A 17130-nucleotide genomic window follows, 5' to 3' on the forward strand; every position below is an offset into this window, starting at 1 on the left:
CACATACATAAGTAATAATATGTATTTTTTAAGCATATAAGTAAATAAGCACTTATATACTTTTAGGGAATTGAGGCATTCAAGTTTTATTTTTGATTTGGCTACCCATATTTATACATACATACATACATTTTTATACATACATACATATTTAAATGAGTAAGTTATACATCTTCTTCAATATGAGTAATAAACTTAATTTTAAAAATTAACTCGTATAGAAGCATATACAGTTTTAAAAATGAGCATTTCCCCCTTTTCCTGCCCCTGCTCTTTATCCTCTTTTCAGAAGTAACCACCCATATTAATCATTATAAATAATGATTAAAATTTATAATCATTGTCACTTTTTCAGAAATGTTTATGCAGACACGGCAACATCATTTTTAAAAATATGCACACATGTCCACAAAAAATTGAATTACATAATATCTACTGACCTGAACCTGATCTTTTTTAAAATTTAAGATTTTCACACTCCAAAAAGTCATTGCCCAAATCCCCGCAGTTAGGAGCAAAAATTGAAAGCAAAATCCGTAACCGTAGAAAAACGTCTACTAGTGAGAACTGATAAAGTTTGGCTCTACCCAAACCTCTTGTGTGATTTTAGGTACCCAGTTATTCTCACCCAGAGGTGTCTTTTTCAGTTTATTGCTGATTTTTATTTTTTTCACTGATAATAGTGTTATTTACAGAATGCACTTGAAATAGTATGAGAACAAAGCACTTTCAGTGTTCTCTAGTGACCAAACATGATAAAACCAGAATCTATTAAAATAAAAAGAAGTCTAGACTCAATTCCAAATCTGTATGTCCAGCCTTAACCAGTCAATCGTGTTCTATTTGGCTTCTCTTTAAGCATCTTTCCTGGAATAAGCCCTAATCCCTGCGGTCTCATGTTGCAAATTCAGTATCACGTCTGCAGATGGACTTCTCATCCCTAAAGGACCAGCTTTGGTTCTTTATTCATTTGTTCATATAGTAAGTGATTGAATGATTCCTAGATGTTAACAAAATGCTCACTCTGTTGTATGTGTGTGTTGTGCTAGGTGTGAATACATGGTGGTGAAAGCAGGTCACCTGCCCTTGTGTCACATAGACTGGTACCATCTTTGGTCCAGCCATCAGAACCTGAATTTCCCATGTCATTTTAGACTCTCTGATTCCTTACTCAATATGCGGACTTTTCACCACATTCTCCTCTCACTCTGCATATTTACTTTCTGCCATTTAACACCTACTCATGGTGTCCCATATACTGTATGTTTAGTTCTACTTTGTAACTTTCTTCATGCTCTTTCCTCACAGAAGCCTTTTCACTTCCCCTGGAATTGATGTCAACTCTCACACTTTGCCAGTATTTAATAGGATGAACTAATTAGTAATTTATTTAAAAAGAACTTTAAGAAGAGTGCTTTCAGCTTTTCAAAAGATTTTCAGAGCTGATAATTTGCCTGCTATTTGTAATGTGTACTGGAGAATAGATTGGGGGGAAAAATCATCTATTTCAGTTTTGTGTTTTTTAAAAAATAATCATTTCAATCTAGTACTTTAAGATTTATTTGAAATAATATGAAATAACTTGAAGGTACTAAGATTTGCTGTTTCATTTGTTTTTTTATTTTAGATATTGTGCTTTTGTTATATTATTTCCATTCTTTTAAGAGTTTCTATATTTCTTCTGAAATTCCTCTACTCTCATCCTTCACAAAATCCATCTTTTTTTTTCTTCTGTTAAGTTCTTTACTGTATATATTATAGTTTAAATTTCTTGTCATTATTTACAACATCTTTGTCGTGTGCAGGTCTAATTCTTTTTACTGCTGTCTTACTCTGTGTGTCAGAGTTTCATGATTCACACGCCTAGTAATTTTTTCTTATATAAAGAACAATGTGGTTGGTTATGTTTTATAGGCTCTGGATTCTGTCGTCTTCATCTGAAGATCGCTGAGTTTTGTTTCAGCAGACAGTTGAGTTACTATTAGATCTTCTGGAACTTGTAGAAGATGGATTTTAGGGTTTTCAGAATCGTCTGTTTGATTTGCCCTGATTCCAGGATGCGAAGTTAATTTTAAGGTGTGGCCTTCTGAGATTTCAGTGGAAATAACAGGGTTTTTACCTGGCCTGTCTCTCGTGGCCGGACTTGAATTCCAAATTCTGTGTTCTCTGTACCAATACTGAAAGCTTCCGCTGATACTTTGCTCAGTTTTTTTTCAGCCTGCCTGTGTTTGCTTTCCCTCAAGCTCCTTGGAGTCTCACCCTCCACACAAGCAGTTCAAGACTCAGCGAAAGACTTGAAGGGCTTGTTCCCAGATTCTGGACTCTCCTCTGGGCCTCCCTTTTTCTGGGATTTTCCCCACTCAATTCGCAGCTTTTGCAGCACCCCACACTCTCCCTCTGCCTCCTCAGCCCAGTATACCTGCTGCTTTCTACTTGAGGCGTGCTCTTCACAGACTGGTGACTGCCCTTCTGGAAAGAGTCATCGAAATGTGGGTCTTACGTCATTTGCTTCTCATCCCTCTAGGGTCAAATCCCATCCGATTTTTGCCTGCTTTCGGTCACTCTCCAGTACCTTCCTGTTTATTTATTTAAATATTTTGTGCATAGTTTTATTGTGTTGATACGAGAGTCCCATATAAGCCGCTCTGCCCTTACCAGAAGCCAGAAGTTCTAAATGAGTAGATAATACATTCTTGCTATCAGTGGAAGTTTTTATAATGTTAAGCAGATGGTTGTCTAAAAGAGTTAAGAGACTCCGGGAAGCCTCCCAGGCTGGTGAGCTGGAGGAATCAGAGAGCGCTCTGATCCTTTGGTTCCTGAGTTTGCTATCCCGGGATGACGGACACCCAGTGGGAGATCTCACCACTACAGTGCTTTGCACTGTACACCATTGTGAGCAGAAGTAGATTGATTATGGTGGGGTACGTAGTATGAGAGCTTTGCTTCTTTGTCCTTTCTTCCTTTTGTTATTGTGAGGGTATCATTGTTTACTGTACATTAGAGGTACTTATACACTAATATATTTTAGTTCATTAGTGTATTTTCATCTCCGCTAGAGCCTGGGTTCTCAAGGGAAGACACTGCCTATAGCTCAAAGCTTTGCACATGGTAGGTGCTAAGGATGGAATGATATGTGCTGTGCCGAGCACAATGCCTGATGTATTGATACCAGTACTTTTTTCTTTCTTGTCTACTCTCCTCCACTCTTGTTGTTAAATGTAATCAGGCTGGTAAATGAGGAAAAGGAACAGATTATTTGTTCCAATTACCTACTTGTCCCCCTCTTTTTTTCATGTGGCTAAATAAAAATAGTTTTATACTAGTAAGAGATACATTGTTATATAATTTGGGGAGAAATTAAGAAATTTAACAACTGAAAAAATAAAAACATGTTCATTATTACTGTGAAAATGTACCTTTGAATCCTCGTCCAGAATGCAGAACAGTGACAGTGTAGATCAAGTCTCTATCAGAACCTGGATTTAGGGTCTCCATAGATCCTACCGTTCCTGAGATCGTGTGCAAAGAGCATGTGTGTTTGTGTGTGTGTATCATTCACTTCCTAGGAGAGGCTATACACAGTGATCATATGGATTTTTTTTTAATAGAGACATTTTGAAGTTTCATTTTCTTCTTAGTAAACTAGCTTTTTCTTTTTTTAATTGAAAAAGTGATGGATCAGTATTGGAACAGTATTGGAATAGGATGGAGATGTTCTGATTTTAAAACAAAAGAAGACAGTGTCCATATAGTTTTTGTGTCATTTTATTTTAAAAAGTGATGTGTGTATGGGGGGTTTGTGTGTGTGTGTGTGTATGTATATGCGTGTGTGCGCATGTTTGTGTGTCTGCGTGTGTGTGTGTGCCCACAGATGTGAAAAATGACTTGGAACCTAAGGTGCCAGTATGCCCAGGTTAATTTGGTTGAAGTACTGTTCCCTTCTTGTACCATATATCATTGTTTAAATTTCAGATCTAAAGTAAATCTCACGAGGTTAACTGATTCAAACGGAAAAGAAAGTAAAAAAATACAATGAAATATATGTCTTTCTCACCTGGTTCCCTTTCCCCAGGGGTGACTGTAAACGCCAGCAGCAGTGAGTGATTTAAGTGTCATTTCCCACACACACAGAGACACACAAACACACCCATTTTTATATTTTGACGCAAATAGATGTATACTGTACACATTGTTCTGCTCCTTAGGTTTTGTTTTTTGATTTGTTTGTTGTTTTTTTTTAACTTTGTATCTTGGAAAGCTTTACAGTCTTCAAATTCTTACCCTCCCCCTGCCCCACCAAAAGGAATTAAGAACACTGGAGATCATATTTCTAGAAATCATTATTTATTCTCTTTATTATCCTTTTCAACTTTGGTGTGTACAAACCGGACTCCTAGTGGTAGCTTAGAAATTATTTAATTTCCTCTTGGCTCCAATTATGTCTGGGGGCAGTGACCTTGATTAAAGGCCTACTGTGTGCTCGGCCATTAGCTACTTAGCTTCATTTCCTTCCCACTGTTCTATATTGTTTCTGGCTTGTGATCATTATTTGAACTATAACACTAGCAATACGTGAAGAATACTTTGGTAATTAGTTTTTTTAATTTTCAGATTGGGCTCCCTCTTTTGTCCTTTTTTTATACCTTTGATTGTGAGAGTTTCAAAATGATTACAAATAGAATGGTGTGATAACCTCTGCTCACCTATCATGCAGTTTAGCAGTTCACACCTGATAGCCAGTCTGGTTTCCTTGCCTCCTCTGGGCACGTCCCCTCCCACAGTGTTTTAAGACCTCAGATATAGCATTTCACTGATAGGTTTTTATGATATAAGCTCTGAAAGACAAGGAATATTTTTTTCACATAATCACAATACATTTATGAAACTGAAGAAAAATAATTCATAACTGATCATATTAATGATCAGTTATCCTATCCGTGTTTAAATTTCCAGTTCTCTGCAGTGATACAAGTTTTTAAACATTTTGTTAGGGCCAATAAGGTCCACATATTCTGTAGTTTGATATGTCTTTTATGTTTCTTTGATCTATAGGTACCATTTCCAGTTCTCTTTCTTTGCAGATTATTTGTCAGAGAAACCAGGTTTTTCGTCTTGTAGAATTTTTCATTATTGGTTCATTCTTAAATGGGCAAATATATAAATAGATTGCTTTAAGAATTGTTTTAACTGGTGGCTTTAAGTTTCCAGATACTCTTTAGGTATCATCAGATTATATTTGAACGTGCGTTCGTTGGCTAACATCACTCTATTTATGGCTTTCAGCCTACATTTGCAGATTTGAAGTATAGGATGCCCTTTGAAATAAAAATTCACAAGAAAAAACAAGACAAAATAGATAAAATTAAAGACAACTCTGAGAGGTCCCCATAGCTATGCATCAGATAATGACTGTATTATGTCTGCTAAATTCGTGGGAGGGGCTCAAGGAAGAATGTGGATTTCTACATTCATGGATCCCTAGTTGCTATTCATCAATGCTTTTATTTGTCCTTAATATTGGTCAGTTCTTCCATTCCCATCAATAACTCTGTCTAATTTTCCCCGGTCTCTAAGACCCCTTCACATAAACGCTAAACTCCTTTTTCTTTGTAGACAACCATGCCTCTTACCTCAATAAAATTGTGAAAGTTGGATATGAACTTCCTCTAACTCATCCTTCTCATCAGCAGACTTTACCCAACACATCCTTCTCCTTCTCTTCCCTCTGACCTCAGGGAATCGCCCTGGGTGTTTCCCTATTCAGAACCAGCCCTCCGCCCGGACTTGACGCTGGCCCCCACTTTCTTCAGTGCCTTGCCCTTCACATCCCACACTCTCGCCTGTATCTTTACTCCCTTTTTATTGGTTCCTTCCTTTGGCTTTATAAACATCTTTGAAAAACACGTCAAATCAGACAACCCACCCTTGACCGTGTGTTTCTCTCTGGCCCCCAAGTTCACTCTCTTGTTTTTTGCTGAGTGTTTTGAAAGACAGTTCTGCTCTATTCTGTCCTCCACCTCCTGTCCCATCACTTTCTCAGCCCTCTGCCCTCCGCCCTCTCATTCCACTGCAGGCTCCGGGAAGCATCACCAGGACCTCTTAATTGCTCAATCCAGTGAAGCTTTTTCAGTCTCTATCAGTTGCATCATCTACTGATTTGATAATGAAACACTGTTTTCTTGACTTCTGTGGCCAAATTGTTTTTGGTTCTCCTAATTTTTTTTCAGCCATTCTTTTCTTTTTTTCTTTTTTGTCTTTCTCTTGGGTTTCTCTACTTCTCATCCCAAGGATTCTTAACTGGAGGGTAGGTGGCCCATTAAAACCACTTGTCAAAGCTTTCAAAACTTATACAATCTGGGCCACCATTTCTATAGTTTCTGATTCAGTAGGTCCTTCTAGAAGCCTATAATATAGTTTTTCTTTGATATTCTATTATATGAAGGTACCATAATTTACTTAACCATTTCTCAAGTATTCGACGCATATTTATTGAGCATCTGCTATATTCCGGGTGTCATTGGTTATTTAGGGTTTTTTCTGTTATGAAAAGTACTCTGATGAATAGCCTTTGTTCCACTCCTTTCATAGCCTCAGTCTAGATTTCCACTAGTTGAATCAATATATTAAAATGCAGAGACGGGTTTCAAGGATCTTGATGCCTATGGCCAAATGACTTCATAGAATAGTTATATTTTTGCTTCCACCTACCCTGTGGTATGGTTTTAGCAACCAGTTATGTAAGACGGTAGCTCTCAAATCCTGTGTGCTTAGACCTGTTGTCTCCGGATTTACGCTGCAGACCGCTGGGAGTGCCCGACTCTGTCTTGTTTTCTGCGTCTTTGCCTCTCCATCCGCCTCACGCTTCCCTCCCTGAATTTCCTCCTCCTCTAGACAAGATCTCTCCTTTTCTTCTCTGCGTATTCAGCCCATGTATTATTTCTTCCATGAAGGTGTGGCAGGACCAGTCTTCCTATTTCCAAGACAGCCGCATTCACACCCTTCAATGTTCCCCTAGGACCCCACGGACTTAGTCACCCAGTTACTGCGTGTAGAGGGATTGCTCATTTACTTCTATAAGTTCCTACCTGTAAGATTAGTCATCTTTGTGTATCCCTAGGGCTAGCCCACAGGAGCTAATAAATATATTCTGAACTGAATGAACCATTCACTATATTAATGTTTTTATGTTTTAGAAACTACCCAGAGTCTTTCATATGATCTGGAAATTTGGAATTTAGAACCTATAGCCAGCCGACATATTTTAAAAAAATAATTTGATCGCATATTTTTAGGGTTTTTAGTTTTTATTAAATTTAAATAATTTTTATATTAAAATATTTATTATAGATAATTGAGTAATTGAAGAAAATAGAAATAACATTAAAACTGTTAATGTTCTACCCTCAGATAATCATTACATTTGAGCCTATTTCTTTATAGATCTGTGTGTGTGTGTACATCTATGTGGCACAAAATGTTTTTACGTAATACACTTTGAGCATTGTTTTCTATCAGTAAGTATTTTTAAAACATTTTTAATGGCTAAATAATATTCTGTTGTATGGAAGTACCATAGTTCTTTAACTAGTCCTTTATTGTTTTACATGTAAAATTGTCCACAAGTAATTGTTAATTTAACATAAATGCTACCGTAAATACGGCAATAGCAATTCCTTTATTGAACAAATATGTGTTGAGGCTCTAGTGATCTAAGCACCTGTGTACTCTGTTGAATAAGATACAGTTTTAATGAAGAAAGCGGGTGAGCATGCAGGCTCTCGGAATATCCCGTGATGAATGCTGCTCTGGGCCTTAGAACACTGTGCTGGGGGCACAGACCAGGGCCTGGGGGAAGGGCCAGGGAAGGCTTCCGAAAGGAAGTGATAGGTTATTGGCTAATTTCTCTGTTTTAGGGTGTTTATTAGAATACCACTTCGTTAATATGATGAAGCATACATATCCTTTTTTATTTATCGTGGAGGGTTTTTTTGTTTTGTTTTTGTTTACACTAGAGATAGGTGTTTTAATCAAGGACATGTTGGACATTATTTAAATTACCTTCCCCCCACCCCGTCCTGTCCTGTTACAAATGATAATAACATGCTTCCTAATACTGAAATGTCCTTGCATGCTTGCTGTGCACCCTCCTGGGACGTGGCTTTCTGACTGTGGAAAGTACTTCTGGACGTGGGTTGCCACATCCATATTCATTTGTGAGCCTTGTGTGGAGTGTTGATTCTTCTGCCCCTGCAGTCACATTTTGATATCAGGGTTACAGCAGCTTTTAAAAATGGTTTAGAACACCTTTTGTGTTAGCTTGTACTCTGGGATAGTTTAGGAAATGCTTTATTCTTCAGAATTGGTAAGAATTTGATAATAAAACCATCTTGGCCTTTAACCTCTAAAAAAGTAATTCTGTGTTGCTCTCTGGTAACTTTCTCAGTCATCCCTCGTTATTCTCGTTGAGTTTTTCTCTTTCTGGATCAAGTTGAGTAATTTTATTTTTTCCTAGAATTTTTACTAGTAAATCACAGTTTTCAAATTCATGAGTGCCGAGTTGAGTCTCTCTCTCTCTTTTTTTTTTTACTTATTTCAAGCAATATTTTTCAGTTTGAAATATTACTAGTCTAGACTGTCATTTTCGGCATTATTGTAGAGTCTGCCTCCCTGAAAGACATAGGTCTAGAGATAGGAAAGATGTGTAACTGACAGGTTAAAACGTGTTACTTATAAAGGTAGGTTTCCTTAGCTGATTTAGTAGTGAACATTGGGATCATCATTTAGACGACCATGCATACGTGGTTATGGGTATTGGATGCATTTTTAACATTACGTCATTGTCATATATTTAGTCTTATTGAAATAGCTCTAGCAGTTACCAGTGAGAACAGGGGGCTCGTACTGACGTGTGATGAGGGACATGGGAGTTAGGTTTATTCAGTAGTAAAAATAGTGCAGTCACATATGGTGATCTTTTTTCAATCAGATGGTATCTCTTCAGCCTTTTACAGTTCCTTAGGATCTACTTCGTAAAATTTACTGTTAGTGTTTCCACTTTATGTTTTTAGGGCTCAGTGAAGAAGGAGAGCCTCTAGGTGTCAGAGCAGAAGTTATGGGTGCCTGTCAGAACAGCAGGAGAGAAGCATGAGCTACTAGAATTAGGGGAGAGATCATTTTACTCCTTGATAATCTAATGGAGTGATAAATAGTTGATTCAGGTGCTTTCAGTGCACTGATGCAATTTCCCAAATGTAGGAATCATTTATAACATTAAGGAAGATAAAACGCCAGGCTCTTACGTGAAACCACCTAATGCCAGTTTCAGTTTGTGTGCAGATACGCCTTTTTCCCTTTTTCAGAGTGTACCCTTGCTTCTGTGTGTCACTTGGCAGGTTATCGTCAGCATTTTTAAGGCCAGTAAATCACTCAGTCTGCCTTACTGTCGTTGTTACTAATGATCACCAGATACATAGCTGTGGAAAGACGGATCCTACACGCAGGGGTGGTGGCACAGAGAAGGAAGCAATGGCTCTGAGGAGGGTGTCAGAGCAGGTTTCCTAGAGGAGGTGACATCCTGAAGGGATGGGGTGGGAGGGCAGCTAGCTGGAAGAGTCTCAGGGACCTGAGGGAGCCTGCGCCAGGGGTGTGGCTGGAGCTGCAGAGGAGGGAGTGGGATGACAGACAACTGTGTTCGCTGCACAGGGAATCAGGCTTTATATTTACCGTCAAATTGATGTTAAAATGCTTGTTTAAGAGGTAGAATAATCCGTAAGGTCCTCCAGGGGAGCCATTCTTTTAGCTTTATATTTCTGGTTCTTCCTTTTGTACCTGACACCAGGCAGACATTCAGTGCAATATAAAACCCTCAGCAGTTGTTGAACCAAATCCTAACAATTTAATGAGTCGGTCCCCAAAGCTATGATGTATGTACTGAGTCGCAGGGCTCTTGAGGAGTGGTGTCGAGGATCTGAGATGGTACAGGAGGCCCATCGCCCCCACTTCACCGCAGGGTGAAAAGGGTCAGAGACAGGCACTTGCTGTGAGCTCTCATTTGAAGATTGCTTTATTTTTCCAAATGATTTGTTTTTAATTATCTAGTCTTCTTCCCAGAACCCCAAAAGAACGGTGGTTTCCTAAGGGCTCCAGGACTTTTTTTTTTTTTGGCTCAGTGGTTTCAGATTATGCTCCACAAATCAACATTTTTTTCTTTATTTACAGTTATTTACCTATGATGAAAACAAAATGTTTTGCATTGTTTTCTTGTACAAACAAAAGTTTTAAAATATGTAAGGCATTAAACAAGATTGTTCATAGCCTTTACCGTTAACAAATAGTTTCTGTGCTTTACCAGAGAAGAAAAACTGTAAGAAGGTGTACATTTTTAATAGTTGCAGAACCAAAATCTAACCTACACTGTCAGTACCCTTCCTCTCAGCCTGCCACTCTTTCAGCCATGGGCCCTTCTGGATCTTAGGGACAATTATGGATCCATTCATGTGTTGCTGGGATCTTTTCCAGGTAACAACTCCAAGTGTATTTAGTAAAAACTGAATTAATTAGAATTACATCTTAATTTAAATACGGTAAGAACTCATTACAGTAAGAATATGTTATTTATTTTAGATTTACCACTGGTGTGAATGTCAATTTTGCATATATATCTGTTTTTATTTTTAAGCAACAGAGAAACTACTGTTTATTTCTGAATGTGCAGTCTTTGTGAAATTACTACCTCAGGTAACAGTGACACTGGGGAGGGCATGATGGAAGATGTCTCAGAATCTGAGATCCCATTATAAACCACACGCACCCCCCTGCCAATCAGGGCTTACAATGAGATATGTCCTGGCTGGGAAGTGTTGCCCTTGGTTGAGGACTGCTCTTTCTATCAGTGAGTTTCAAGCTGCAGGTTTGCTCCAGCAGTGGGTTGTGAAATCAGTGTATTTGAGCAAGGCAGCATTTTCCATTTTTACTAGGAAAGGATAGAAATTAGAGTGTGGGTAAGTTGGTTTCTGAATTATGTATATACATAATAAAGATACACATGTGTAATTGGTTGGAATGTAAAAATATCTTTCTTACTCTGGGTCATAGTGAAAAAAATGATAAATGTTGCTTTTAAATACTAGTGAATTGCCTTGTCTGAACCAATAAAGAGCATATAATAAATGAGAACTTTCTCTGTAGTTTTGGAGAGTGTCTTTAAAACATCATCTTTTATCAGGAGAATTATAAAACATAGGTTAACTATAAACAGGACTTTCTCTAAAAATTGAGGCAAAATCTTATAATGGCTATTATAAGCTCTCTCATTGAAGACTGTATTTACCTATTGAACTGGAGCTCCAGGTAAAGGCATTTAAGTAGATGCCTATACCTAACACACTAGATATCCTAAATCTACTGATTTATACACAAATGTAAATTGAGGTCATTTTTGCAAGAATTTGTTATGTTAAAGTACAAATAGAAGGTGGCCAAACCTCAATATACTAAATAGAAGCTATTCTTTAAATATTATGTCAAGTCATGAGTTTTTGCTGCCTTGAGCCCCAGTTGGTTCTATTAATAAGAAGTCGTTTTATTGTATAGTGCCAAATTTTGTGTGCATAAACTCTTAAACAGTCATTACTACTATGAATATACATAATATATATGTATATATTATTTATGGTTCTCAAGTTTGGACAAACAGCTGGCAGAGAAATAATAGCGCTTTTCATTTTTATGTTTCTCAAAGACTGTATATTTAATATTTATTTACATTTTGAATGTCTCCAATGTACTTAGTACATTTTATTTTTTGAAAAAGTGGGCCTTGTCTTTTTGTTACTTGTGTTAATCCAGGTTTCACCCATACGTTTGGAATTCTCCTTTTGAAGTAAAAGTACTGCTAAGCGCAGGATCTACTTTCTGCATTTAATAAGGGTTTGTGTTTTTTTTTTTCAGTACTGTTTCCAATTTCACTCATCATTTCAGGAGAAATAACTAAAGTTTGTAAATGAGAAGAAATTGTATTATTTCCAAAGATAGTCTCTTCTCCCCTCAAATCTTATCCTGGGTCTGGTAATTAGCAGGAAGCAAATAGGACATTGCTGTGGGGAGTGCATTTGTCAGGATGAAGATTTAGTTACGATTAACCATTGCTTGTTTCCTTTATTCTGATGCTCCCCCCCGCCGCTGCCCTGATATGGCAGGATGGATGGATCAACATGCAATTGAAAGAAGTTTGATCAGTAAATCGAAGGTTCTGTGGATTTCTGGCTTTTCTGGAAAGGCTGATGGGGAAAAGGCAGATAGAACCAGAACTTGAAGGGCATATGGTGGGATCTGTGCCCTATTTAGTTGGGGAAGGATGCCATTTTGGAGGCTGCATCTTCCATGGCCAGTAGAGGGCATTTGGGGAGCTGCTGGTGGATGCTGGGAGGCATGAATGGCTGACATACCAATATTTTGAAAGCGTTTAAACTGTACGCCAAGGGACTATCTAAAATGTTGCATAATTATGGTTACTGTATTCATTTCAGTACAAAATAGTACCCTAGGAATTTTGTTACTTTTACCATTATAATTAGCACTTAGACCACTGTATTAAATTTGGAATTGGTTGCTGTCATAAATCATCAAATATATATCTCCTTATAAAATTTAAATTAATTGTTACCAAAGTAGAACATGTGCTTATTTACAAAATCTAATTGTGCTCAAAGCTCACATGGGAGACCTACAGGCTCTGGGCCCATGTGCCTCCCTCTCCCAACCACTCCTGAGGCAGCCATCCCAGCTCTTCGTTAGTTATTGCTTCTTTCAAAACTGTGTGCATATATAGCACTTCTGTAGTCATTAGTTTTATCTGGTATCTCTTTAATGCAGTATTCCACCCTCACACTTCATTGATAACTATTCTGTAATCAAGGGTTGGCAAAAGTGATGGGTATTGTGTTGCTGCTCTTCAGCCCATCATTTCCTTTATTTTTCCATCCTTTCTTTTATCTCTTCCGTGTTTGGCTTAGGTCTGAGGCTATCTATGAACTTTGCTTAGACTTGTTTCTAAGCCAGTAGGCATTTGCTGTATCTCTCTAATAAAATCTGTGTGTCTTCATAAAGAAAGTATTATGTTTACATACTTTTATTACTCAGCTAAACATTTTTAAACTATGGTTCAGTATTTAAAATGCACTAATTACTTGCATTGTGGAAACAATTGGAAGTAGTCCCTGTGACTAAGACATAAAATTATAAGTATAATTTTTAAAAGGACTTTATTATTACTTTAACAGTTTACACATATTTGTTTCATAAATAATTCATTCAACAAAGATTTATTACTATGCGTCAGGTACTGTTCATAAGTAATAATATTTGTTTTACTGTATTCTTATTTGTGTATGATGAATTGACTTATAATTTTTTGTTGCTGTTTTTCTTAGACAAAATTGAAGAAGCACAAAAAGAACTCAATGGGGCAGAAGTGTCAAAAAAAGGTAAATTAAAATCAACCCCAGTATAGGCTTTATTCTTGCAGAGGTTCCTGTATAAATATCTTATTATCGCAGCCTCTCTAAATGAATCAGTGTAAACATATCCCAAAGTTAATAATCACCTTAAACTGATTGATACCTAAAAGTCTATGGACTTTGCTTTGTGAGATGTTTTAACTGCATAGCATATTCTGTAACTGTTTCCCACATGTTACTATTTTGCTGGTGGGAATATGAAAGATGGTTGCAGCTTTTCTGAAAGTCCTGTTTGCGAGACTGTCCCATAGCAATCAAGTCACCAGTATAATGAGTACTGATGGTACTGTGTTCCCATATGTGTGTGCATATGTGTGTTCACGTGGTGCAGTATTCTTTGTGAAATGACAAAAACCTAAGACAACTAAAATAACCCAAATGTTAGTCATTGCCGGGAATAATTGCATCAATTGTAGTACCTTCATATTTTGGGATGTTATGCAGCTTTTAAAAAAATGTTAATTATTTCAGTTGACTGTGGTGATTTGTTGCAATGGTGAGAGAAGGGGCAGAGGAAGGTGATTAACCTTTATTTATCTGGATTTTGTTCTTTCACTAGTTATAATGGGTAAATTTTGTGTAAAGAATAAAAAGCTTAAAAGCAAACATCGGTTTTCATCACAGAAAGCATACTGATTATTTTCCCAGGTAATACGAAAAAACGCTTTCGATGTACAACAGCCTGTGGGAGGGGAGGAAGAAAGGAAGGTGGGTAGAGTTCCAACACTCTCTGTTAATGCGTAGAATTGAATAGAAGGATCTATGGTTCTCTTTATGGCATTTAGATTTCATGATTTTTTATTGCTTTATCCTTGTTGTATCTTCTAATTACAGTGGGATATTTTGGCAGAGTAATTTAGCTACGTAGGATTCCAATGGAAAGTCATTTTTTTAAATCTAGTTAGCTTCCTAACTAGGTATCATTAGTGGAAATAATTTCCGGTTGTCCAGCTTCTCTATCCCTTGGACCAGCCTGTGAAGTCTCCAGGGTTGTCTGGGGTTTGTCTGAGTAGTGACGCTGTGATGCGCGGACACCTTAAAGTGTCTTCCTTCTTTTTTCTCTCCCCTCACCCACCATGGGATCTCTGGGAGGCCCGTATCAAATATGACCCTTTAATGACACTCTTGCAGAAACATAAGTCTAAGAAGAGCAGAGAAGTCACCACAGCCACACCGTTCCTTTGAAAGGTTGACTGAATATCCCTTCCCACATTGCTGAAATCATGAAGCATTTGAGACACTCAGGCTATAAGAACCTAACAATTTAAAGTTCTTTGTCATGGTCAATCTTTTCCACATCTACTGATGGTTTAGAGCTGCTTCAGTTAGGGAAATAAGTCTGTTCTTGTCTTCCTTTTCCCCCTCTTTCCTACCCCTGTGGCAAAGAGCTTTAAAAACCATGAACTAAATGTCTGATAGGAAGGGGGAAATGAAACAGAGGTTCTAGAAAAAGAAATTGGATAATGAAGTTGAAAATAGTCCAGTGGGCTGCATTTGGCAGGCTACACTTATTTAAGACCCAGGATGAATACCAAGTGAGCATTGTTCTGTGCAATTCACTGCCTAGAATTTCTACTCAGCTTTCAGTTTTACATACGCATTCTGGGCAAATTAAAAATAAAATAGTTTTCCTCCAAAATATAATTGAGGAGTAACATCAGTTTGTCTTTAACAACATGAGATAAAATTTTTGAGTAATAAACGTCTTGAGATTTCTCAGGTCTTTGCTTGCTAAGCTGTCTGTTTGGTGAAAGGAAATTCATTTATTCTTTCGAAGAATATACTTTAAAAATTTAGAGTTATTTATTTTTATTGATTCAGATAAGTCATATGGAATAGCCCACTTTTTCACTATTTTTTCCAACATGCGTTTGGTTATTTCCCCTGACATTTTAACTTTTTCTACATCTGCCTTTTTTTCTACATTGCTCATGTTTCTAAGGCTTCATCTCCATTGAAGATGCTGTGGTCCTTAACCTATTCAAGGTTCTTCCCGCTCCCCTTCTTTTTTTAACCATTAGGACAAGTAACTAATTTATCTTCAGAAGCATTTAGCATACCGGTAGGCTCTTAAGGAAAACAAACCTTGCTTATTGGTAGATTAAAAAAGATATCTTTCCTGTTTTCTAACATTTTAAGGAAGGATTCATCTGTTTAGTATAATACGGTGGCAAAGAAACTGACTTGGCTCATTATACACCAATAGGATAATGAAGTGCACTAAATTATGGTAATATTTTTTTTTATTCTTTCTCTCCGCTTATGAATGAAAGTCAGATGACTAGAATGTGATTTACTTTGATTTTAACCAATTTGGGGATAAATATAGCATGCAACATTCACACAGTTCTCTATAATGTCCTTATTTTCTTCCTTACAGCACTATTTACTTGGTCTAAACATCCACTGTGCTTGACACTATTTCTAAAATTATTGCACGAGATTTAAATAAAATAAATAGTGAATGTCACAGATGTAGTGATGAATATGTATGAAATAAACTGGGAAGAAATAAATAGATCAGTTAGGAAAGCTTTTATATGCTGTCTCATGAATAAACTTTAATTTTAATACTTTGTTTTAAATTTTTATCACACAATATTTGACACATAAAATAATATATAAATAATATATATTATTACATATGTAATATGTAATATATATTATCACATATATCATATATTATTACATATATAATGTGTAATATTATATATTATCACGTACACTTAATACATAATACTTAGTATATGTAATATGCATTATTATAAATCATAAGAATAACATGGTAATCTTTGATTCCAAAACCCAATTTAAGAACTGGCACATTGCTAATATGTACTGTTGTATCAGCCTACATGCTAGTCTCCATTTCATCCCACTATCTGCTTGGTAGAGATATTTAAGTGTTCTTAAGTTTGCATCATCATTTTAGTGCTTCTTAAAAATAATTGTGTATTCTCAAACAATATCCTTTTTGGTTTTGTCTGAGTTTGAGCTTTAAAAATAAAATTATATTATTTGCAGTTGGAAAAATTTCATTATTTTTTATGGCTTAGTGGTATTCCATTCTGTGTGTATGTATTCCACATCTTCTTTATCCATTCATCTGTTGATGGACACATACCTTGGTAATTGTAAATGATGATGCTATGAACATTGGGGTACATGTATCTTTTCAAATTAGTGTTTTTGGTTTTTTGGATATATACCCAGGAGTGGAATTGCTGGGTCATATGGTAGTTCTATTTTCAGCTTTTTGAGAAACCTCTGTATTGTTTTCCACAGTGGCTGCACCATTTTACATTCCCACAACAGTGTACAAGGGTTCCCCTTTTTCCACATCTTCACCAATATTTGTTATTTGTGTTCTTTTTGATGATAGCCATCCTGATGGGTGTGAAGTGATACCTCATTGTGGTTTTGATTTGCATTTCCCTGATGATTAGTGATGTTTTCACGTGCCTGTTGGCCATCTGCATTTCCTCTTTGGGAAAATGTCTATTCAGTTCTTCTGCCCCAGTTTTTAATCAGGTTTTTTTTTTTTTGATGTTGAGTTGTATGAGCTGTTTATGTATGCTGGATATTAATCCCTTATAGGTCACATCATTTGCAA

The 17130-nt window shown here is 36.7% G+C and overlaps 1 protein-coding gene across 12 annotated transcripts in view; it reads left to right on the top strand.

Annotated features, from left to right (window-relative positions):
* The window catches only part of HIVEP1 (HIVEP zinc finger 1), a 143352-nt gene that overhangs the window by 59733 nt on the left and 66489 nt on the right, over positions 1 to 17130 (top strand). For 11 of the 12 annotated variants that reach the window (XM_019945173.3, XM_033863828.2, XM_073810333.1 and 8 more), the window contains 2 exons: positions 13431 to 13484; positions 14166 to 14225. In XM_019945173.3, the coding sequence (XP_019800732.2) occupies positions 13431 to 13484; positions 14166 to 14225 (114 nt within the window). The remainder of the gene's footprint in view (positions 1 to 13430; positions 13485 to 14165; positions 14226 to 17130) is intronic. The other variant, XM_019945174.2, reaches the window with a different exon arrangement.

Source organism: Tursiops truncatus, chromosome 10 (assembly GCF_011762595.2).
Source record: "Tursiops truncatus isolate mTurTru1 chromosome 10, mTurTru1.mat.Y, whole genome shotgun sequence".
Classification (NCBI taxonomy): domain Eukaryota; kingdom Metazoa; phylum Chordata; class Mammalia; order Artiodactyla; family Delphinidae; genus Tursiops; species Tursiops truncatus.